The 24,558-nt window shown below is 45.9% G+C and overlaps 1 protein-coding gene and 1 non-coding gene across 2 annotated transcripts; both read left to right on the plus strand.

Moving 5' to 3' along the window:
- The first annotated feature begins 170 nt into the window (after positions 1-170).
- Positions 171-13,707, plus strand: LOC144132444 (cytoplasmic 60S subunit biogenesis factor ZNF622). The gene is made up of 4 exons (XM_077664858.1): positions 171-593; positions 2,606-3,112; positions 7,556-7,764; positions 12,662-13,707. The coding sequence occupies exons 1-4, from the start codon at positions 186-188 to the stop codon at positions 12,891-12,893; spliced, it is 1,356 nt and encodes a 451-aa protein (XP_077520984.1). The 5' UTR covers positions 171-185; the 3' UTR covers positions 12,894-13,707.
- A 3,125-nt stretch (positions 13,708-16,832) lies between these two features.
- Positions 16,833-16,905, plus strand: TRNAM-CAU (transfer RNA methionine (anticodon CAU)). The gene has a single exon. It is a non-coding gene; the product is annotated as a tRNA-Met (tRNA).
- Positions 16,906-24,558: the final 7,653 nt, after the last annotated feature.

Here is a 24,558-nt window from a genome sequence, read left to right on the forward strand (position 1 = left end):
TGGATGTGTGATATCAACGTAAGCTTGACAAGACACACTATCTAATAACAAAAATGTCTACATTGTATTAACGTTTCCGTAGATAAAAAATATATTTTATTCTGAAAGCGTGAAGTTGGATAACAAAACTGTCTAGAACTGTTTTCACGTTAGTTGGCAGTAAAGACGAGTCTAATCAGCAGAGTATGTCAACGGGTCAAGCATGGTCCAGCCACACTGGGACCAACCTGCCAGAAGGAAACATGGCAGCTGCGTCGTTCGCGTGTTTGTCGTGTCGTGTGGTTTTCGCCAACGGTGACCTGCACCGGAGCCACTACAAAAGTGACTGGCACCGGTACAACTTGAAACGGAAGGTCGCCTCGCTGCCGCCCGTAAGCGCCGAGGAGTTCCAGCAGCGCGTGCTAGCTCACAGGGAAGCCAATGTGGCCGCCGAGGCGCAGGCGGCCGGCACCTATTGCGACGCGTGCGGAAAGCGCTTCGGCACCCCGAAGGCCTTTGACAACCACGTCAACTCGAAGAAGCACCAGGAGGCCGTTGCCAAGGGTCAAACCTCACCGGCGAAGCAAGCAGACCCGTCGGGAGACGTTGCCGCTGTAAGCGCAATACGTTATCGTCGATCAACGCGGCGGTCGGCTTGAAGGATGTTCGTAGCGCCGCGCAAAGAAACCTGCCGTTTTCTGGCGTCATTAATCGATAGCGCTGGCGATATGGGCTTGGAACGCTGTTTCTTCACGGGTGTCTTCTGTTCAGCCATGTTGCTCTGATAAGGTTGCTGCGCCATGCGCAAGTAACGTTTGTGACGCTAACGAATGCTTTTCTCGTATTCAATAGGGGTTCACGCAAAAGGCCTGCTTTTTCCTATCGTAGTCGCTTCCGTGTGCAAGCGCGTGCCTTCAAAAGAAAGCAACAAGTAAAACAAGTAGTTTGACAGACATTGGAGGACAGGCATATAGTCGTCGGGAAAATTCTAGTCTAGTGGTATGTTAACCCAGGTGATTAACGCTGGCTTTACAGGCTCGTTATATTACGGCTTGTTGTTTGTCCCGTCTGCATTAGCATCAGCTGACATATGGTACGCATTCGGGACACTGGAAAAGCAGTTCACTTAGTAGTTAGTAATGCACCGCCTGTAAGTGGCACAGTACAGTGGTTTGAAGAAATAGAAGAGCCTCAGTGGGTGTGGAGGGGGGAGGAGCTTTCGTGCTCGCTTTGAAGGTGTTCCCATCACCTTAGCTCCTATGCAATTCCCCATTGGCCTTGATTGGGTGTTATGCACTTTGATGGGCTGTCCTTTACCTTAATGGTGTTGTCAAGCAGTGCTGCTTCATGTCACCTAGCTCTACATTCCACACCATAAACACTCCTGCCTAGACACGACATTTAGCAGACAAGAGAAGGAATATGAGGGGCTCATTTGACATACATATGAAGGAAGCCTACAGCCACGAAAAACGAGGTCGATAGGGGAATGCTTCTATTTCTTATCTTTAACTTGTGCTTTTGATCAATGAGATAATAACGTGATTAATCTGTTGCTTAAAGAAGATTAATTATAAAGAAGAAAAAGCAACCATGCCACTGGTGGGATCCGAACCCACGACCTCCGAATTTTGCGCCCGTTGCTCTACCAACTGAGCTACGGTGATTGCTGTCCAATCTTCTGCTTTTGGGGGGTATTTATGTTTGCGTGCAACTGAACCTGGAGAGTGTTCACCTGCGCCACCCTCGTACATAGTGGCGGACGCAGTAGGTCTCATACACTTGGTTGTTTTTGCTTGTCCTTTATAATTAATATCCTTTAAGCAACAGAGTAATCACGTTATTCTCCTATTGATCAAAAGCACAAATTACAAAAAGAAATGGAAACATTACCCCATGCACCTTGGTTTCGGTAGCTGTTGGCTTCCTTCATATAGATGGGACATAGGCCTACAGGCCAGTGGAAAATGGGGCAGTAGCAGATGGGGTACGGTTGCAGAAATGTCTCTCAGCGATGGTAGATATCAGCTTAACCATTGGCTGTAGATATCATGACACCCTTGTTGAAATAAAAAAAAAAAGGAATGGGCAGGGCACGTAGTACAAAGGCCAGATAACTGATGGCCATTAAGGCTAGTGAACTACATTCGAAGAGTAAGGTGCATGGATGAGATAAGGAACTTAGCGGTGATAAGGTGGCCGCGGCTGGCATAGGACCGGGTTAATTGGAGAGATATGGGAGAGGCCTTTGCCTTGCAGTGGGTGTAATTGGGATGATGATCATCTCTCTGCTAATTCACAATATCAGTGATTGCTGTAAGAGCTGTTCCCCTCCCACAGCTTGTTAGCAAGCTCTGGAAAGTATGCAATGACCTAGGTTTCTGCCAGCTGCAGAGTATTGACCAATCCTCCAAAAATGCATCCAGTAGTGGCTAAAGTTTGCTTGGGAAGGTTTTCCTGTTGTTTAAAAGAGCCGAAGGCACACTGCATTCATTTGCAGCCCTTCCACATCTTGACATGTTTGGTGCAGCCATAAATTGCGACTTATTGGGGAGTAGCTCCAAGAGCACTCCCTTGCATGTTTTCTTTTTTTTTATTGCTGCCTCACCTGTCTATTTTCTTACAGGGGCCGAAATTTGAGAGAAGCGAAAGTGGTGGCAGTTGCAGCAGCATGGTTGCTCGCAAGAACGCCAAGAATGCATCCGAGCATGCTCCACTTGCGCACCGAGCCACACGCCGACTGCCATGGACGAACAGGGCGCACACACTCGGTGCCATTGATGCCGAGGGCAACAGCGATGAGGACGACAGTGACTGGGAAAGCATCGAGGGCGAGTGTGACATGGACGAAGAGGAACTCGAGGATGAAGAAGAGGACATGGAGGATGACGCTGAGAGGGTGCCACCCACTGAGTGCCTGTTCTGTGGGCAGCCGAGCGAGAGCGTGGAGGCCAACGTGGCGCACATGAGCCTGGCGCACTCTTTCTTCATTCCCGATACGGAGTACTTGGTTGACGTTGAGGGTCTGCTCACGTACCTCGGCTACAAGCTGGGTGTTGGAAAGCTCTGCTTGTGGTGCAGCAAGGAGCGGTCGCCCTACCAGACGGTGCACGCTGCACGGCAGCATATGCGGGTGAGACCTCACTCAGCGCCTGCTGCTGAGGTCAGATGATGAACATTGTGTTTAGCAGCAGATTACCGGTGGTCCCTTGGAATAACGGAGTGGATTCCAGAAGAAGGCGAACATAGGAGGAGATTAGTGGGGATATGGTCGCCACAGCTGGCACAGGACAGGGTTAATTGGAGGTGTATGGGAGAAGACTTGGTCCTGCAGTGAGCATGGTTAGGTTGATGGTGACGATGTGAAGATGAAAAGCAGAAATGCTGTTTTACCGGGAATTGGGTGCACATCAAGGAAACTCCAGTGACTGGAAATAATCAAGGGCTCCCCATTGTAGCCCATTTCATGGCCCAGGTTTAGATTTGTAGGTTTGGATGAAAGAAATTATTCAAAAAACAGAGAAGCCCTCAAGGGGCAGGATAGGAGAGCTGGATTTAGTATTCGCACTTCCTCATTGGAACAGTTCTAGAATCATTCTCTCATCAGAAACTGAGCGAGTGCGACTTGGATAGGTTTCATCAGCATTGTTGACCTGTCCACTTGGAGCTTTGCTGCCAAAGTATAGGACAGGGCGACAGAGATGGAAGAAAAAATGAGCTCCCTGAAAACACTCTTGACTAGAGTTCTCTTGAGATAAAGCCGTGGGCAATAATGCTGTGGGCATACATGCATGTTTTTTTTTTTTAAGTCATGCCAGAGATGAGAACAGTAACAGATAAATCGCAGGAACAGATTTAAACCAGCATCCTCAGGACTATATCATGCACTTGCTCACATACTCCAATTCCTTTTCACTTCAGATTGAAACCTGTCTGCTTTCCACATGGTAGGAAAGCTCTGGTTTTGCTTTGCTATCTGTGTCTGGGCTATGTTTTTCCCATGCTGAAGAGTTGCGGTCTGGAAGCGATGTTAAGCAGAACCTGGCATTGCACAGAACTTTGTGTATGTCTCTGGAGGCTGATCACACAGGAAAGTACTTCCAGGGCAAACAGATGTCCCTTTATGGCGATAATGTATCTGGCCTCCTGCATGACTGTTCACTGTCGACAGGTTCACGCAGATATATTGATTATACTCAAGTTTGTCTGGCTCGTGCTTCAAATATTGTGCATGTTTCAATCTTGGAGTGTGTTGTTAAATATAACAATTCTTCTGTGCAGCCGTAGCATAGCTGTATATCACCTCATCCTTGCATATTTCTGAAGTCGTACTCGCTTTTGCGTCTTATTAAAAAGCTATACCCCTGTCACACGAGCAAGTTTAGTGACACTCTCACAAAGTGCACTTTCCTTGAACAAATGACTCTTTCAGTGCACGCTATCACACGGCAAAAAGAAGTGTCGTTTGGAAATTATGCCAGTGACAGTGTATGTTGTACTACTCTGTGGAAATGCTTTGAATATGATACTCCAAGCTACTTTCCAGAGTTGATTTGAGCATCTGGTAACATAACTACAAAAAGCACCACTAGCTAAGACGAGAGGTCGGTCCGGAATACACCTACAATGTAAACACTGCGGAACGTGCAGACATAGCAACTTCGTTGCAGACGGAAGATTGCACGTGTGTCGCAGCAGTGATATGTTGCATGCGAACCCAGGCTCACACCGCATTCATGCAGCTTGAGATTGAGTTACAGCAAAGCCATCATGCGAAACACCAAAAATTGGTAGGGGTTTTAAAGTAGTTAAACCGAGTAGATGTGCGAAAGCAGGTGTTCATTCTTCAATTGGAGGAGACAGTTACGCCCTGGCCTAAGGGTTTGATGCTATAGCTTTAGTGGGTTAATGCCAATATATGCAGAATTGTTCATTCTCTACTTAATATCCATAGATTGCGGTGATTCCTCATACCACTACCAGCGCTGTGGTTAAGCAGTGCGCCACTGCACTGGCAAGTGGCTGACTCTGTCACAGCGTGCAACCCGTGTTCCTGTTCCTGAGCAACCTCTAGCAACCAATCATTACTTTAACTGCCGCCTGCTAGGTCAGGTTGTGATGCCGCCACAAGGTTACGACCTAGGTGGCGCGACACCCTCCTCTCATTGCCTACAGCTGGCGTGATGCTCCTCCTGAACGAACGCGAGCTTCCTCCCATTGGCTGCAGCTTGTGCGATGCTCCTCCAAACTAAGCTCAGCTTGCCCAAGTAACTTGGGTAAGTTCAAGTTAGTTCGGTGCACAAGACAAGAAAGATGACAAGATTCTTGCTCGGGGTTGGTACGTCCGGAGTTGTGCTCTCGCACTAATACAACTTGACCATGAGAATGAGAATAGATGTTCGTGCTAGAGTAGGTGTTCAAGGGTGCACATTGTTTTAAGGCGAAAGCCTTACTTGCCTCATGAGTCTGCCGGAAGTGTCCATTTGCAGGAAGTGTCCGCCTCACCTGTCAATCAAATGGTGTCGTCAAAATTAAAATCAGCAAAATTCAAAATAAAGCAATAAAAAGCAAAAACATCAAAAATAAATGAAAATAACGCTAAGAAAAATAAAAACAAAAGAAAAGCTAAAAAATACAACACGTACTGCCGTCCTAGAAAAAACTCATGTTCTAGAAAACTTCATGCTTTCGCATTCCTGCACGTAAGCAGACTTAAGTGCCCTCAGAAATTTTTTACTTGCTGGTGATCTTAACAAAGTGCCGATTGAAAGACTCATTAAGAAAATGAGGTTTTGAGACATTTTAATTCTGAAGAAAATTTTTTTTTATGTGCAAGCGCTGCTGTTGAGACTACACGCTTGCCTTCCTGGGCCAAGTGGAGTGAGGCCACCAAACTCACTGTGGGGCGAGTGCATTCTGCAACGAGTATCACTGAAGTTCATCGTGCGACTCTGTGTGAATGACACTAAAGGCGAATGTCAATTGTCAAAAGTGCCTGTGCAACCCCTCAGGGGTATTTGTCTCTAGAGGTGCTGTCACTTTAATTTGTAAATTGGCTAATTGAAAGTCATAGTGATGCTAGCAGTGTTTTTGTGTGTGACTGCTGCAACTCTGGCTCTTCCACATCTGCTCGACATGTGACAAGCTAAACAAGCTTTGGTGTAATGGTAATGCCCAATGGTTATAGGAGGCTTCATAAGAAGTGGAACCATGATGCTGAAGTTTTCCATATCTTGATTCGTCACATGGTAGTTATATAGCAGGCAGCCTATGTGTAGCAAGTGTCGTAGGAAATGCCATTGTCAGTTATGGCCTTGAAATAGTGTATAAATTAAGTGCCACAAATGACAAGCTCCCTTGTTGCAGCCAAGGTGTATACTTGCATGCTTGATTTTGCACTCCAAAAGACCTGTTAGCGGTAGTTACCACGACTGCTCCAGAAAATTTTGTGCCGGCATATCAGGAAATGAATGGTGTGATTGATGTCAAAGGATTGGAGTTTGATCGCCACCTTTACTGTTAGTCAGGTTACGTTCATAGCAGGACAGAGGCCTGTGACAATGACCTCCAATTAACCCTGTCCTTTGATAGGCTGCGACCATCCTGTGCCAGTAGATCTAGATGCTTTTTCCTTTCCTTGGAATACAGCATCCCTCCCTTGGAGGCCGTCAGTTAGCACCGGTAGTATTTTGTCTGCTGCACATTTTCGATGTTTTGTAGCTTTAGATATTTGCTGGTAAATGCAGGAAAACACCGTGATGTCAGAATCTGCTTCGCAGTTTAAGCGCAAAGTGCTTTATTTGTCAGTTTTTAGCAGGAAATTGCAGGTGGCAAAGATAGGCCAGCATATCAGCAGCAGGCTGTTATTCAGAAGCCACTGAGGACTTGCTTGAGAACGTATTGTGGGCAAAGTGGCTCATTGGAAGTCATAGAGCCACTGTCAGTGAGGAAAGGGTAGAAAAAACTGGCCGGGCGACTGAGACCTCTGGGGCGACACATATAAGGTGGCGTACCGTGGTGGCGAAAGTCATGGCCTGGCGTTCCGTGACCATCGGGGTCAGGGTGCCAATTAAGTTCCTGCTGCATTTCTTCCCGTACTATATCCATGAGAGTAACTGCTTGAGGCTGCGGGGAAGATGGCTAAGTAATTCTTTTAGGTGTAACTCAAGCATGGTACCATCTGCAGAGCATGCCTACTACTGTTGAACGGTTAAAGAAGAAGCCCTCTTCTTGGTGGTTGTCTGTCGAATTGGGTGGCCTCGTTCCCCATGCTGACAAGTGAGGAATGTGCTTTCTTTAAAAATGAAAAGCGTATGGTGCTTTGTGAAGCCAAGAGCATATATCCTTTTTAAAACAAGCAGTTATGATTGCATCTCTAAAGTTTGGTGTCACATGCTGAACAGTGATGGCTGCAGCCAACAAAGTATATGCATGCTCGTGTATTTTAATTAGTTACAGCAGTGCACTAGAGTCTCATTGATGTGCTTGCAAAAACAAAACACATGGATAAGCCTTGTGCTCCTGCCTTCCTCCTGTTCGCATTAGTTTTCATCTTTTTTGTTACCCTCTATCGCAGGACAAGGGCCACTGCAAAATGGCCCAGGACGGAGTGGATGGGCTGATGGAGTACTCGGACTTCTATGACTACACAGCCAGCTACCCTGAGGGTGATGAGGGTGGCGACGCCAGCGAGGAGGTGGACTTGGCGGCAACGGTGCTTGACAGTGATGGCTGGCAGCTGGTGCTGCCCTCTGGGGCTGTGGCAGGCCATCGATCTCTAGCAAGGTCAGCACACTTGTCAGTCTGCATTGCATTGGGTGTTCTGCTATTCGCACCTATGACAGAAAAAAAAAGCTTTTTTAATTTCATCTGATTTGACACAGCGAAGCATGCTGAGAGTGATCTTTGCGTGTGTCTAGATTTAGTTTTCTTTTGACGAGTGAAAGACAGCTAGAGGCACAGAAGCAGGGCACAGTTTGCCCTGCTTCTCATGTTTCTTTCGCCAAGATTTGTGTAAATTAGTGCACGAGCAGACACTGAATTTTCTTATTGCCATATTTATTAATTTCTTTGTCTACTAATAGGATGTCTGAAAGATTCGGATGCTACATTTCCTTGGTCAATATCCTTTGTAATCTTATGATACTGAGAAGGCACTACGTGCAGAAAATATTAACAGTGGGAAACTTGAAAGAACCAACGAGTGACCAATGACCAAAACATGTTGCGAGATTAATTAAGGTGGCAGCAAAATGAGGTGTCCTCACATTGAAAAAATTGGGCATTCTAATATGGATGAAACAAGGAATTGTAATTTGGAGTTGAAAATTGTATAAAGCGATACTCTGCAATGAAAATATGATATAATCAATGTATTCTACCACGTGACCACATCTTGGTAAAATATGATTATTTATATGCTGTTAAATGCATTGTTTTTTACTTTTAGAAGTGGTCACTGTATTTTAATGTAGTTTGTCTTCTCCAATGCATTATATTTTATTGTACAGTGGAACCCACGATTATGTGTCCCCTGTTCATGCGACAACCCGCATTGTACGACGCATTAGCATGGACCCAGCGAATCCCCCTTAGGGTTAATGCATTAAAAGCCTCCATTATACGACTAAAATTTATGCACGCTCCACTTTTTATGTTGGCCGGCAAGAGTTGCCGGACTCCTGCCAAACGCCCAAGTCTATGTTGTTGGGAGCTCATTGTTTGGGCACCCCAGGGCTGGGATTGGTTATTTTGGCTGGGCTCCTTAAGTGGCGCCGTGTCGAGGTTTGATGTGCTTGACAAATGATTGTCCAAATATTCGCCCTCAGGCTTAACTGTAACTACTTTACATTGTAGCCCATGCCCCTCTGACGTGCGCACAACGGCAGGCTTGTTGATGGTTTACGGGCAAATGGTGTGTCCGGCCGCATAGTTTAGTTTTCGAGGCTGCACCGCATATCAGCCTCGCATATCAGCCAGCCAACCGACCCCATAGCTGCATTCTGTTTAGACGAGTCATTGCCTTGTGACTTATCTTTTTTGGTTGTTGTTTTTCGAAAGTGCGTCATCGTCGAAAGCGTCAAAATGGGAGTGCGCAAATAATGCAGAGATTTCCCGAGCACGTCCTCAAAGCTCTACAAAGATCATGAAGCTCAATGTATATGGTATGTTGCCGTGTATAAGTCAACACCTAACCCGCGCCCCTCGCTGGTAAAAAAAAAAGTTCCAAATAAAAGTCGATGCCAACCCCTCCACGTAGTTTTCTGCAGAATGGCATGACGGCCTGTGTGCGGCCAAAAGCAATAAACAGTGAACATTACAATTGCAGAGCCAGTATTCAGAGGAAAATGGAGATACAAGGCGATAAAGTGGCACCCTCGCTTGCGGCCCGGCTGAGTAGTGAATAGAACAGCCAACGGTTCGGTAGTTCCGGATTCTGGCGCGACGCACGCTTCGGAGGTTACCGAAAGTTCGCTCTCGCAGCCTTTCATACCGGAAGGCGACCGCCGACACAGGCAACCCGGGTAAATGGTGCGCAGTTGACTTTTCTTTCCGGAACCAATTTACAAACGGATTAGCGACTTTTTTTTTTACACGACTCTCCTTTCGCAGCTGCAGGCAGCAACACGGCCGTGCCGATCTTCCAAAGCTTGCCCAGCTTGCATCCGTGTGCATGCTGGTGTACTTGCGCAGCAGGGGCGCGAAATATGGGAGTCAAAGTTTTTTTCTTTTGGATAAATGTGGGTAATAAATTAGGGGTGCCCAAATTACACGAGTAAATACGGCATAACAGAGAGAATAGAGAGTTGTAGCATAGCGTGATCAGCGATCCGCTACTGTGATCTGTTTCTGCAGGGCGCCATGGGGGTGTTAGGTGGCGCTACGTTTCCGTCAGCTGCGTGTGCACCTGCCGCGTGGGGACCAATCAGCGTGTATGCAGTGCTGCCCCGGAAGCGGATCGTACTATGCTGTAACTCTCTATTGAGCATAGCGTGATCCACTATCGCGAACCGGTACTTCGAGGCGCCAGCTCAGCATGCGCAGGTGGCTCCGGGGGGTGCTCACTTTCCAATTTTAGCAGGCGCATCTGGATCCTCGCGGAAGTAGATCGCGCTATGCCCCATAGAGAGTTATAGCATAGTGCGATCCTCTACCGGATACGTTTCCGCGGGTCGTCACTGCGCATGCGCAGATCGCCTGCCGCTTCGGGACCGTGGCGACACACGGTAGCTGATCGCGCTATGCTCTATAATCTCTCTACTTTTAGCCTTGCCCGCACCGTGCCGTCAATGTGCATACGCAGATTGCCTTGAAGGTGCCAGATGCCTGCCAGCTGCGGGCACACCTGCCACATCAGGACCATCTGTGCATGTGCAGTCGTGGTGCACGGTATGCGTTGTGCTAAGTCCGTTGTGTCAATTACCGGAGACGGGAACTTTGCTGGCCACTGTTGACTTCAGCCATACAAGGAGGGCCTCCTCGAGCTTTGGATATATGCCTTGGCTCACATTCTTCTAACGACACCCAGTAGATTTCGCCGCCTCCAAAATCTCCTGCTTGTTTTTCATGTAGTCCGAAAGAGTCTGTCTGAAAATTTTGAACTCTTTCGCGACGTCTGCCTGTGATCGGCCACCTTCGACGAGCTTGATGATCGCCGCTTCCTTCGCCATCGACATTGTGGCGTACTTGCCTCGCTTCATCGGAATTCTCGAGGCCGACGATAACATCGATTCCTTATCCATTGTGAATCGGCACGCTTGGCTAAGCAGCACACAGGGCGCAGTCGTCGGGAAGTTGTCACACCGACTCGTTGAGTGCCTCCTCGCTGCCACGTTGCACGCAAAAAATAAAAGTTCCGGAAACAGCGTCCTGAAGCCGATTCAATCAAATGCAAGCCACAGTAGCGACAGAACGTAGTTTTCGCGTCTCTGCAGTACGACCACGACTAGGCCTACTCGCTAAGCTCGCAAAACACAAACAGGCAGTCGAAGGAAGAAAAGGAAAAGGAAGGAAAAAAGCATTGGGGGTGGGGGGTATGGCAGTGACGTTGTTGCAGAAGCGGAAGCTGCTAGCATATTATAGCCTCAACCCAGCGTCCGATTAACTGAGGAAGCGCCATGCTAGACCGACACCAGTTTCGAGGCTACAGGAGGAAAATGTAAACAGACAAGATGGCGGCAACACAGCTCAAAATGTGCGGCAGTTGGCCCGGTTTACGTTTGGAAAGTCCGAAAAATCAAACAGCCCTCCCTAAAGTGTCCGAAATTTTGAGCCACATAATACATTGACTTTATGAGGTATGTCCTGGTGCCGGGAAAACGTTCGAAAAATCAAGCATGTCTGAAAAATTAGGCGTCCGAAAAATCAGCCGTCGACTGTATTTCGCGGTTCCAGTGACTGAATTTATGAAATTTTTCTGTATCTCATTCACACTTGCCTGTCCTGTAGCAGTGCCACATCTTTGTCATTCAGGGGACGTACTATTTTGAAACTCATACGGAGCCATTGGCCAGAGGGCTACCAAGCTGCAGTGAGGGCCCCATGGTTGAGGGGACATTTAATTCCTGTGAGAAGTCATTTCACGGAACAGTGCTGTTGTACAATGGACTCGCATAATGCTTCCAGGCTGGGGACAATTGATTTCAATCTCGCATGATTTAGTCTTCAGGGTTTATTTCTCGTCAGTGACCATCGGTGTTTTCCAACGTCTCTTGTCTGTCTGAACTAACTGGTGTATTTTGTGCTATCCAGGTTTGTTGGTACTCACTGGCCACTTTATGAGGTTGCAGTAGAATGGAGAGGTCCTCTCGTTAGTTCAAAGCAGCTAGATTTCAAAATCCTTTTTTTTTTTGGTGGTGGATCGGTTGCGAGCTGCTGAGATATCCCTGAATATGCAGCCCTGCAGGGAATAGAACAGCTGAATGGACATTTTTGCTCAGAGAGCAACGAACGTGTTAGTGAATTTCAAGGACTATAGAGATAGCCCTCTAATTTTAGTCGCGTGCTTTCTTATTTTAAATGATACTTTAGACATTAGAATATGCATGGATCGCCGCATTGTATTCACTTACAACTGTCGTGTAATTTATAATTGAATTTCTTCTTTCATACTATTTCGGTTTCATCAACTGAATGACGGCTGTGACGTGTAATTGACGTTTAGCTCACGTGAGGCATGAAAAATCTGCAGTATAAATGCTGATACGTAGTTTTAATTCCCTGCAACACTTAAACCAGCCTGCTTCAAGAGCTGGAATAACAACAAATGATATATCAGCAGTTTTATTGCAGTTTTTTTTCGTTCCTCGTGTGACATAAGTGTCAAATGCACGTCAAAGCCATCGTTCAGTTGATGAGACCAAAACCGAAACAGCGTCAAGAAGAAATTCAATTCGAATTTATTTATCGATCGTAGGCAAATACCGTTTTTTGTGTATAGTAATGCTTAACACATTGTTCATTAGCAGAAAATATGCAAACTGTTTATAGGCCTTAAAAAAATCTGGCGAGCGATTATATGAAGTGTTGCGGCAAACTGTGTCTGTGTTTTAGAACTTTTTGTTGGGCTAGATGGTGCATTTTGTTACAAAGGAACTGTAGCGCAACCAAGACGAACACAAGAAAGAGGCACACAGGACTAGCGCTAAACTGTGTGACGTGTTGCACATCTGTGGACATGCAGGTACTACCGGCAGAACCTGCCCGCAGTGGCATCCAAGTCTGGTGACTCAGCCAAGCGTATCCTGAGCCAATATCGGGCCCTGGGTTGGACGGGAGCCACATCGCGCGAAGTGGCCCAGCAGAAGGCGCGCGACATTCGTTTCATCCAGACGGTGCGTGCCAAGAGGAACATGCAGCTCGGTTGCAAGGCCAACAAGCTGCAGAAGCACTTCCGGCCACAGGTGCTCTTCTGAACAACGTGTTGGGCAGACACCTGCACCAGAGATCTGCTGCCAACCATGAAGACAGTAGCTCTCGAAAGCACACAAGCATGCCTCCCCAGCGGAGTGTTTCCCCGAGGAGACAGGGCATTCATGCAAACAAGCTAGTGAATGGACAGCAGTTGGAACTCCACTGTGTGCTGGAACTTTTTTTGATCTGGCGAATAGTTTTTGTCGCAGAGACAGAGTATTTCAAGAGACTTGACATGGCTGAAGACTGGTGGTGCTTGGCTTTTGTCATTGTTTCAGTATGTGCCACTGTAAACACCACTTGCTGTGGCCTGACTGCTTTCAAACAGTTGTTATTCTGGCCAATAACTACAGTGGAGCAGGCACTGTTGGGGGGAGATGAACACTGGTCATTGCCATGGAGGCACAGGCCATCAGCCCTCTGCAGTGCTGCTGTTGAAGTTGCAGCGAATGAACACAATTTTGTAAAGGAATGCAGCCGTTAGTCTAAATGAGGACCTTCGTCAATAGCTTTTGCAGCCATGCTCACCTCAAATTGACATGTTTGCAAGTCCATTGTGTTGAGTTGCACCCTACATATTCATTTGTTATATGAGGAAAGGGCATCCAAGCACTGGGGTCGTTTTCATTTTCCTGTAAGTGGATGTTTTGCTGCAGAAAGCTGGTGCTTGACTTTAATTAAAACAAATTGTTCACCCATGGTTTCTTTTGATTAGGTTGTTTTCTGGGCCTTTGAGGCAGGCTCATGCAAGTGATGTACTAATGGAATTGTACAGTTGATTTGTTTGAAATTAAACTTGATATTGTTTGCTTATTATGCCTGTTTACTTTCTGTGCATTTTGTTGGCTTTTGTTGGATCATCAAATGTGTGTTCAAGGTTAGCCGTGTCTGCAGAAATTGACATCATCATGGATAGAAGTTGTGCCAAGTCTTTCACGGAAAATTGCACCAGGTGCCTAAGCTAGTCATTGAAAGTGCTGTCATTGTTTTTCATGGTATGTAGTTTAGCAGCTGTCTCATCACTAAAACAGTCATGGTGTCGGCACAAGTAAAGTGATGATGTGCGTACAGGACTTGCATGAACTTTGTGATGCATGCTTATAGCTAGGGGTTCGACTTTTGGGTTAAAGCCAGGAAAACCGATAAAAGTATATGTCAAAATTTCATTTTAATCGGAAAAGGTCAATATCCTTGGCTTGCAAGGCGTAGCAAGCTAGCTTTTGAGCATGAGTTACACTCAGAGTTGAAAATACTTAGTAGAGAAGCCAAAGGCGTGACGCTACTACAGAATTGTTGGATAAGCAGTGAAGCTATGCGATTTGAGCTACTGCTCTGCTAGCTTACATGCCTCTGCAGATCAGGAAGCACCATCTCCTTGCTGCCTTCTCTCTAAGCACTGTTTGTGCACTATCATCACCTGCTTAAAGCGTTTAGTCAGCTAGGTACATTAATCAACTGCAAGTAGGATATTGACATGAAACCGCACATGGGTGTTTCCGCTGCCATGACAAGCACCAGTTTCATCACTGCCATCAACACGCAGACCATGCGATGTCCCACCCTCTCACTCAACCCAGTGCGACAGCTCATCGATAACATGTCACTAGTTCTTGGAAGTAAATTTCCACTTGTGTATTTGGCTATTGGCTATCTCATTTAACTTGAGTTACTCTTTTAGTAATGACAGCAATTTATACTGCTAGCAAAGCTCCAAGTACTACCATTTGCGTGTTAATTGCTGTTAAATACACTGTTCATGCTAACAAAAATGTGAGATAGGCTTAGCGATTGTTGAACACCCAGGATTGTTGCATTCAATCACTGAATAGTCAGTAATTCATTCGTCGAAGTAAACCGAAACGCGTTCTAAATAAAAGCAAAAAAATTTGCCAAATTTTCAAAAAGTAAAAACCGTAGCTTGCGGATAGAGGTGTTCTAGTCATATGTGCTTTAAAAGAGTACAGAAGAACCATTAGGGTATGTGCATCAGCATGAACCAAGGCTATCGCTATATGTACTGTAGTTCCTCTTTTTTCAAATGGGGTCGGGTGGCTCGACACACAAGCTGCTCTTTATCACAGTGCCATGCAGCTACATGCTGGTGCTAGCTTTAATTAATGCCTCGCTACAGTATATAATTGCTACGCTCTGAAGGCCACATCCGACAATATTTACAGTTTAGCAACTGCACATTGCACCAGCTAACAGGTATTGCATGTGGGACCGCTGTTTATGAGCATTGTAGTGCAAAAAAAAAATGAAAATTGGCTGCAAGCCAAGTGATTACTTGCAGAAGGCGTTTTCTTTTTTATTCTGCTGCAGGCTGTTTTGAGAAAGCAAGGTTAGTAAAGAAGCAGGACACTGCACCGATTCTGCCTGTCGCTACGTATAGTCGGGTTAGTATCTAGAGACTGTTCATCCCTTGGCACTAGGCCACTTGGACAACTGCTATATTTTTGAGAAGATACCATAATTTCAACTTTGCTGCCCATTAGCGCATAAACTATTGTGTATGTGTAAGACTGCCAATGAACATGCTGTAAGCAATCTTTGGCCTTTCATTCCACTTCACTTTTTTCATTGCTCAGTAATGTGTGGCTGGTACAGATGAGAAACATGAAGAACCACCGCCTTTAGATTACATTATTCCACACAGTAGTAAAGCAAAAGGCGTGCAAGCCGCACCGCTTGGATTTTCCTTAGCCTACATATGCATTGTTTTGTTAACTAAATATACGGCCGTGAGCCACGTGTACACCCTCGTTGACCACGGACCCTCGATGCATTCGGCACACCCTAGCAGGGATGACGAATGGACTGGAGGAATGCATGTTTCCAAAGACCCAAAGCTGCATAACACGCCGAATGGAGAAATCGAACTCTCCACCTGATCATGAAATGGGTGCGATGGTTTCCGACACCAACCTAAGCACGAATAAACGTGGGAGACGGCTTCATAAAACGTGACGCTCTCTGCGTACAGCGTCACATTTATTGAAGCAGTTTACCGTGCACAGATCAAGGGAAGTTAGCTTGAAAATTAAAAATTGGTTTTTGGGGCAAGGAAATGGCGCAGTAGCTGTCTCACATATCGGCGGACGCCTGAACCGTGCCGCAAGGGAAAGGATAAAGGAGGGAGTGAAAGAAAAAGGGAGGAAGAGGTGCCGTAGTGGAGGGCTCCGGAATAATTTATCCAGTGGTTAGGATGCCTAGTTACAAGGATACCTGGGAAGTTAGCTTTCGGATTCATTTTCTGCGCGGCACAAGCGCACCTGGCTGATAGCAGGTAGCGTAGCAGCGACGCTACTGACATGACATTGCTGTTCGCGAAGTGGCCATGCAGTGGCCGTAAATAGACGTACTCGCCCATCCTAGACGTAGATGCGGCAGTATTCCGAACGCACTGAATGCGGTTAACTCCAGACCACTTCAGCTCCTGAGCACCTGCAGTTCATCCTCGGCGCTAGGACGAAACAGTAGTACGAGCGTACGAGCTGCAGGCTGCTGCTATCATTTGCTCTGCTCTCGTACTACACAGTCCATCATGTGGCTGCTCTGCGGCTGCCAAGTTTTCACCCGGGGAAAGATGCGCCTCGAAAGATAGTAGGAGATGTTCGTAGTTAATAAATGTTTAAGCTCGGAGCAGCGACAGTAAGCATTCTAATGATCTAATCTCCTGATACGTGTGCGCACGGCTACTCGGGCCACGTTTGTGAATGAAGCAGCAGCGGCTGCAGTTTTTACCAGTTTTTTTATGTTTCTACTGCTTGTAACCATATGATAATACGATAGAACTTTCGCCTATGCTGAAGCATGTACGATTCGTGCGCTGTACTGTGTTAGGCAATGAGAAATCATATTAAAAAAAATCAATTGTCAAAACGTTGGATCCGTGTGCTATACAAGGATTAAATTCAGTTTGCTGTGACATGCTCGCATCCGCCTCGGTAGCGCAGTAGGCAGCGCGTCAGTCTCATAATCTGAAGGTCGTGAGTTCGATCCTCACCCGGGGCAGGCGGAGCGGTTTTTTTTTCACTTCTAGATTTTTTTTTTTTTTTTCAGTAAACGTTTCATAGTAATATATGCCTACGCATTGACAGCAACATCTGCTTGCTAGGAAGGGGTGGCACTATTAAGCATTCAGAGGCAGGTTACCCATGCAGTTCAGTCCCCGTCATTTGTCCGTGTTGCTTCGCGCTATTTTGATTTTGGACCAGTCAGCTCCCACTTTAGCTACACATTGCCAAGTTCCTCTATCGCTGTGGCAATGTCCCCTTGCCGAGTTCACATTTAAAAAATCAGGGTATATCAGTGGTTCACGCTTGACAGAACGTTAGAATAACGTTTATATAAATGTTAAACATGTTTCAGTAGCCTGATATGGTGCATTGCAACGTTATATTAATGCAAAAACTAACAAAATAACATTATATGTTATATGTTTTCTTCTTCAAAGCTGTAAGCACGTGTAAGGCATCAGCATATGACATATGGTGATCGCCTACGACAATTTGCAAATGGTGTTTGTATCGGTTTCAACAGCCGAACGATGGCTGTGACGTCAAAACTGCATGTAGGTAAAGCGAGGCATGAAAAAACTGTTTCGTCATTTTGACTCACTACAACGCTAAAGCCAGCGCCTCAAAAGCCGGAATGACAACAAATAAGCACGGAGCTATTATAATGCAGTTTCTTAATGCCTCACATGACCGATACGCAACTTTGACGTCACAAAGCTGTAATAATAATAATAATAATAATAATAATAATAATAATAATAATAATTGGTTTTGGGGGTAAAGGAAATGGCGCAGTATCTGTCTCATATATCGTTGGACACCTGAACCGCGCCGTAAGGGAAGGGTAAAGGAGGGAGTGAAAGAAGAAAGGAAGAGAGAGGTGCCGTAGTGGAGGGCTCCGGAATAATTTCGACCACCTGGGGATCTTTAACGTGCACTGACATCGCACAGCACACGGGCGCCTTAGCGTTTTTCCTCCATAAAAACGCAGCCGCCGCGGTCGGGTTCGAACCCGGGAACTCCACAAAGCTGTAGAAACCGAAACAGAAGCAACATCTGATTGCTAGGAAGGGGTGGCACTATTAAGCATTCACAGGCAGGTTACCCATGCAGTTCAGTCCCCGTCATTTGTCCGTGTTGCTTCGCGCTATTTAGATTTTGGACCAGTCAGCTCCCACTTTAGCTACACATTGCCAAGTTCCTCTATCGCTGTGGCAATGTCCCCTTGCCGAGTTCACATTTAAAAAATCAGGGTAGATCAGTGGTTCACGCTTGACAGAACGTTAGAATAACGTTTATATAAATGTTAAACATGTTTCAGTAGCCTGATATGGTGCATTGCAACGTTATATTAATGCAAAAACTAACAAAATAACATTATATGTTATATGTTTTCTTCTTCAAAGCTGTAAGCACGTGTAAGGCATCAGCATATGGCATATGGTGATCGCCTACGACAATTTGCAAATGGTGTTTGTATCGGTTTCAACAGCCGAACGATGGCTGTGACGTCAAAACTGCATGTAGGTAAAGCGAGGCATGAAAAAACTGTTTCGTCATTTTGACTCACTACAACGCTAAAGCCAGCGCCTCAAAAGCCGGAATGACAACAAATAAGCACGGAGCTATTATAATGCAGTTTCTTAATGCCTCACATGACCGATACGCAACTTTGACGTCACAAAGCTGTAATAATAATAATAATAATAATAATAATAATAATAATAATAATAATAATAATAATAATAATAATAATAATAATAATAATAATAATAATAATTGGTTTTGGGGGGAAAGGAAATGGCGCAGTATCTGTCTCATATATCGTTGGACACCTGAACCGCGCCGTAAGGGAAGGGTAAAGGAGGGAGTGAAAGAAGAAAGGAAGAGAGAGGTGCCGTAGTGGAGGGCTCCGGAATAATTTCGACCACCTGGGGATCTTTAACGTGCACTGACATCGCACAGCACACGGGCGCCTTAGCGTTTTTCCTCCATAAAAACGCAGCCGCCGCGGTCGGGTTCGAACCCGGGAACTCCACAAAGCTGTAGAAACCGAAACAGAAGCAACATCTGATTGCTAGGAAGGGGTGGCACTATTAAGCATTCACAGGCAGGTTACCCATGCAGTTCAGTCCCCGTCATTTGTCCGTGTTGCTTCGCGCTATTTTGATTTTGGACCAGTCAGCTCCCACTTTAGCTACACATTGCCAAGTTCCTCTATCGCTGTGGCAGTGTCCCCTTGCCGAGTTCGCATTTAAAAAATCAGGGTAGATCAGTGGTTCACGCTTGCCAGAACGTTAGAAAACGTTGTATATAAATGTTAAACATATGGTGATCGCCTACGACAATTTGCAAATGGTGTTTGTATCGGTTTCAACAGCCGAACGATGGCTGTGACGTCAAAACTGCATGTAGGTAAAGCGAGGCATGAAAAAACTGTTTTGTCATTTTGGCTCACTACAACGCTAAAGCCAGCGCCTCAAAAGCCGGAATGACAACAAATAAGCACGGAGCGATTATAATGCAGTTTCTTAATGCCTCACATGACCTATACGCAACTTTGACGTCACAAAGCTGTAGAAACCGAAACCGAAGCAGTATGATAAAAAGCTGATTACAACTTCTTTAGAGGCCGCAGACAAATATCACGAGGCAATCTATACATAAAAACGTCTTGCGCATCACTGCAAAGTCTTTAAATATTATCACAATGTTAAAATTTAAGAAATAATGCTATAGACCTCCTGCATGTTTGTAAACAAACGAGGTGGCGCTGCAGTCGCTAGCGAGCTCGTGGTAGGCAAAAGGTCGGGGAGTGGCGTCGCGGATAGGTTTTGAGCGCGGGTTTTCAAGGCTTGTAGGCGCGTTTCCAGTTTCTGCGAATCATAGCAATGGTCGATGCTTCAAACTTAGTAATTTGTTGAAGTACACGAGCTCACGTTGGCCACGTGCGGCCTATAAAGAGAAATAGTTCGCCACTGTATTGTATATATGGTTAGTAGTAAACATGTAGAAAGCGTTCCTGCCGTTTATTTATGCGCTAGGCATTGAATAAAACAAGTTTTGACACTCTGCACTAGCCGGAATGATTTTACTTCGGGACAATAGTGAGGGGAAGTGCTGGCCTTGTTTCGTCGGAGCAGACATGCGCTCATCGTCTGCTGACATACGTACGTGTCGCGCTGTGCGAAAAGTGGAGACAGCGTCGTGTCCCTCACCTCCTGTCTCGCTTGGCGCTGTTTTTAGCCGAATGACCACGCACCAGCCAGGCCGACTTGTCCTCTTGTTAAGCTGGTCGATTTGGTTAAAGTTTTTGATTTCTAGAATTATTTTCTTTCCTAGCCCTGAAGTCTAGTTTCGTGACGAAAAATTATAGCTAAATATTGAGTACAAATTTATAAATTACGCTTTTTAGAAGTGTGGTCGTCAAAAATTGTGAGGTAATTTCTTTGATTTCAGTGCCGCATTTCTTTGACCAAAGCGAAGGCGAAGATGCCATAAACGAGGGAATAAACTTTAAGGTTCGTTTTGTGACCTCTCACATTTTCTGCGACTGGATCACTCACCTTCGTAATTCGCATGAAAATCAAATGATTCCATTTGTCGCAAACTATTCCTGAGACGTTGAGGAGCGTAATAAATCTCGATTTTTTTCCCCTACACGTGCAGTACTGTGTTAGTTATTTCTTGTAAGAAACGTTTTCATGTAACTATGCATGCATAAGTACTGATCATATAGAAAAAGAACTAATCGCGTCATCGTGCAGAACAGGGCTTTATGTACATGCTGGCATAAAAAACTGCGCACTATCTACTCAATTATTTGAGACCTTGGGAGGACTTGACGACGGTGTTAATTATAATTACCCAGAACTGCACCAGGTATAGCTATAAATAAAAGGAATTACTGAAACTAGCGTAGGAATTTCATATTTGCACCAAGTTTAGTTAAATATCGCATGCATGAATAACGAAAACACTTCTCATTGCCGCATCCCCTCTCAATCTCGCCTTGTGTCTGTTAGTAGCACGCCTGCGGCTGCTTCTTTCCAAACAAGCTTCGCGATCATGTACTACCGCATGAAACATGACACATGCATGATGCAATGAAAAAGCATATGGCGTTTAGCACACTTAAGGTACGCTATTCTAAGCACACCAACGCGACCGCGCAAGATTGGCACAACTTACCAGACTTCTTTCTACTCGAATGAAATAATTACGTCGTCCTATCAAGAAACAGTTTCAAGTAAATATTAAATGTCATAAAACGCGCCATTAAAACATGGTGTGCAATTAACAAAAAAACGCATTCCTTGGGGGCGGAGTGAACCTGTTGGCGCCCCGTGCACTCCGACTCAAGGTGATAAGTACGTGTGCAGCTGCATATGTCTTTTTTTTTTCCTTGAGCAATTATCAGCCTACTATCCTGAAGTTCAGGTGAATGAACGCAGTAACTTGCATGCTATTAAGTGCATTGAGTGGCAGTGCCTATCGACTCCCAGACTTCGCGCTTTACTACCGTGGCCCAATGCCTGTTAGCCAGTTTCCGAATGCGGAATTTATGCGCGAGAAATCTATCGAGGCTAATTTAATATTTTTTTATGCTACTACGCGGATCCAGCAGTGACGCAGCTGGTCAATACATGCTGCTTCTGCAGTGCACAGTCTTGAAGCAGCCGCCGGTAGCTGCGGCAGCTGCGGTAGGCACGGGCAAGCGGAACCTGTTTTGCCTGCCATGCGAAAGTCGCTGCTAACATCAGCGCCACCGCATCTTCGTGACGTCGCGGGGTGAAGGAGGTCCATATGCTCTATCGTAAACGTAGTATTCATTGTACTCTTATAAACGTTAATGTAATGTTTGAAACATAACTGTAAATCATCACATAGAGGGTGTTCCGTATTTGTCTGTTCAGGTTGTAAAAAATTAATTCTCCTGCGCCAACCACGTAAAGGTCTATTTCTGCTCAAGCACAGACCACAGGTTAGCTTATGAGAGTCTATATTTTTCGATAAATGATTTAAGATCGGAACTTGCCTGGGCTGACCAGAATTGGCGAAAAACTGGAGTAGTCTGCGCGCAAAATTTTCATCGAGGCGAGCGGGATAGCCGATTTGACAGGCTGCGTCATCTGGCGAACTGCGAGAAAGCAATATCCCTGCCCGGAGTACCGTGACTGGCAACTCCCTGCACTTCGTTTCGCCTCTTGCAACATTTTCGTCCTGCGACTCAACTAGACCGAGATTCAAGAATGAGAGTGACATGCGGCGGGTATGATACGCGACTGGTATGGGGTATCGCTCCGACTTCATCCGCGCCGAAGAAGTAGTGCACACTCAGAGAAAATTATATGCAGCGCCCCACAGCTTCGAGCGTGATTTCCAATGCTAGCTGTTCGTTTTATGCCAGGCTTCGTATTCGTCCGAACGCTCACCAAGGCTTCGTGAGGAACGTGCGCATGATACGTGGCGGGGTAATACGGTTCGGAGGGCGCAATATTTCCGCAGCCTCCGCTGCATTGCCGCGCTGTGTTACTCCGGCCGCCAGTCTAAGCAGCAAAAAAATCGACGCCATGCGAACTTTTCAAAATGACGTCGTACTTGATCCTTCACTCCTCGTTCACTATACTCCTCAAGGTCTGCTGTTGTTGAAGAATCTTTTCATCGGTAGAAGCGGTGAGGTGTACAGCAGACATGAACGAAGTGTAAAACAGTTTGAGAATTTCACTGTTGAAAAGGCACAGGTACAGCTCATTTCACGGCTAGCGTTTCGGAGTCACTGTTCGCACAGCCTGTATTACGTCAAGTTGAGAGAGCTTCGTTTTTTTTTTCCTGAACACAATTTTCAATCACAAGCGAAACTTCACTGCCAAGTTGAATGAAACTTGAAAATTAATAGCGGCAGCGAAGAAGGCCAGTGCTTTCGACATAGTTGCTTGGACGACTGCTTGGATCTCGTTGTCAAGCCGCGCAAGTACGCGTCGCGTGACGACTCGGTTGTCTTGTCCCCACCTTACTCACTCTGTGGCCAGCGGTGGCCCACGTTTTATCAAGGTAAAATATTCTATCGTCTTCTTCCCTGTAGCAGGCGATCCGTAGAGGTGCTCATGCTCCCACCGCAACATCTCCTTGCGCTCGATGATCAAGTGTTTCCGCCCACGTTTCTCGCTGTTGAAGCCGATGTCCAGGAGCAGGCGGCGGATAGTCCACGGATAAAGTGTCGACAGCTGTTCCGGGGCCTCCGCAGATGCTAATTCTGCAGCAGTCTTCTGCACTGTTGAAACTCCGTTGCGCTGGAAAAAGCCACGCACGCAGTTTCTTACTGCAGACAGTATACGAAGCTGTAGCTTGTGCGCGCATCTTGCATCCTTCACGTCTGTAGCTGCTTCCGCGGAGGCGTCCGAAGCTCTCCGTGCATATTTTTCGGGGCGCTTCTGACATCCAAAACTTTACGTGAGCTCATACCGGTTAGGTCGCTCACCTTCTCGCAGATCTTCATGACCGCTCTTCCCAGAGCTGCATGGAACCATTCAGCACGATTTGCTGAGCGTCAATGCAGAGGGCATTTCCACTGCTGTTCTTTTAATGCCAGAGCACTACTTCACTAGCAAAGCTGAAAACCTCGACGCATGCGTGAAGCCGCAACCTTTGACGGAGCGCCAGCGGCGGATGTGTTGCGCGTCCGTGCGCGGATGCCGACACCAGATGAGGTTAAGGTCTTGCATGCAGTTGCCTTTGAGGCGGTGTTGCCTCAAGTGCTTTCGAACGTCGTACTCGGTTTAACTATAGGTTAAAACCGTGCAATTTTTTTGAACAACCCACTTAGTGTCGTAGCGCTGTCCTCAAACACCTGAGGCGCACCTGATGACTGGGCAGTCGATGGAGGCGCGCTCGATGAAGCATCCGTTGGAAAGGCAGATGCATAAGCGTGCACAGCCAGAAAGGCGTTCACAGGATTGACATCCATGTTGGAAACAGAGGTATGTCTAAGCCCCGAATCGTTTAGCGCAAACTAAAATTGTTTATAACGCCGTAAAATCGATAAGGACAGCTCATACCAAACAATTTTGGACAACAGCATTTTTGAGCGGGAAACAGTTTACGAACGCCATTTTTCATATAATATAAGATTTCAGTATAACAATGTTTCCGCAGATCACCTAACGGCAGTCTTGCATTTATTTGTTGTTTACGTTTTTGCGATCGTCAAAAAGCGTTCCCCATAGGTTTTCTATGGCAGTCTCAACTGCTCGATACGATCGATGGAAACACGTTAAAAGAAAGATTTTTTGGCACATCAGAAGAATGGACTATATTATACCTTCAATATTTTCATAACAATGTTTTTTTTTAATTCTAGAGGCCCGTGTACTGTGCGATGTCAGTTTACGTTAAAGAACCCCAGGCGGTCGAAATTTCCGGAGCCCTTCACTACGGCGTCTCTCATAGCCTGAGTCGGTTTGGAACGTTAAATCGCCATAACCCAAACAAAACGAAACCATAACAGTGTTCTAAAATTCTTCAATAATAAAATTTTCTGTCCGAGAATGTTGGACATGATTATAAATTAATTTTTATAAGAGTAAGTTACCGTATTTGTATTGTTGCACAAAATGTGACAGATTACGATTTTTGCCTCTTGTGAAGT

This window comes from Amblyomma americanum, chromosome 5, assembly GCF_052857255.1.
Source record: "Amblyomma americanum isolate KBUSLIRL-KWMA chromosome 5, ASM5285725v1, whole genome shotgun sequence".
Lineage (NCBI taxonomy): Eukaryota > Metazoa > Arthropoda > Arachnida > Ixodida > Ixodidae > Amblyomma > Amblyomma americanum.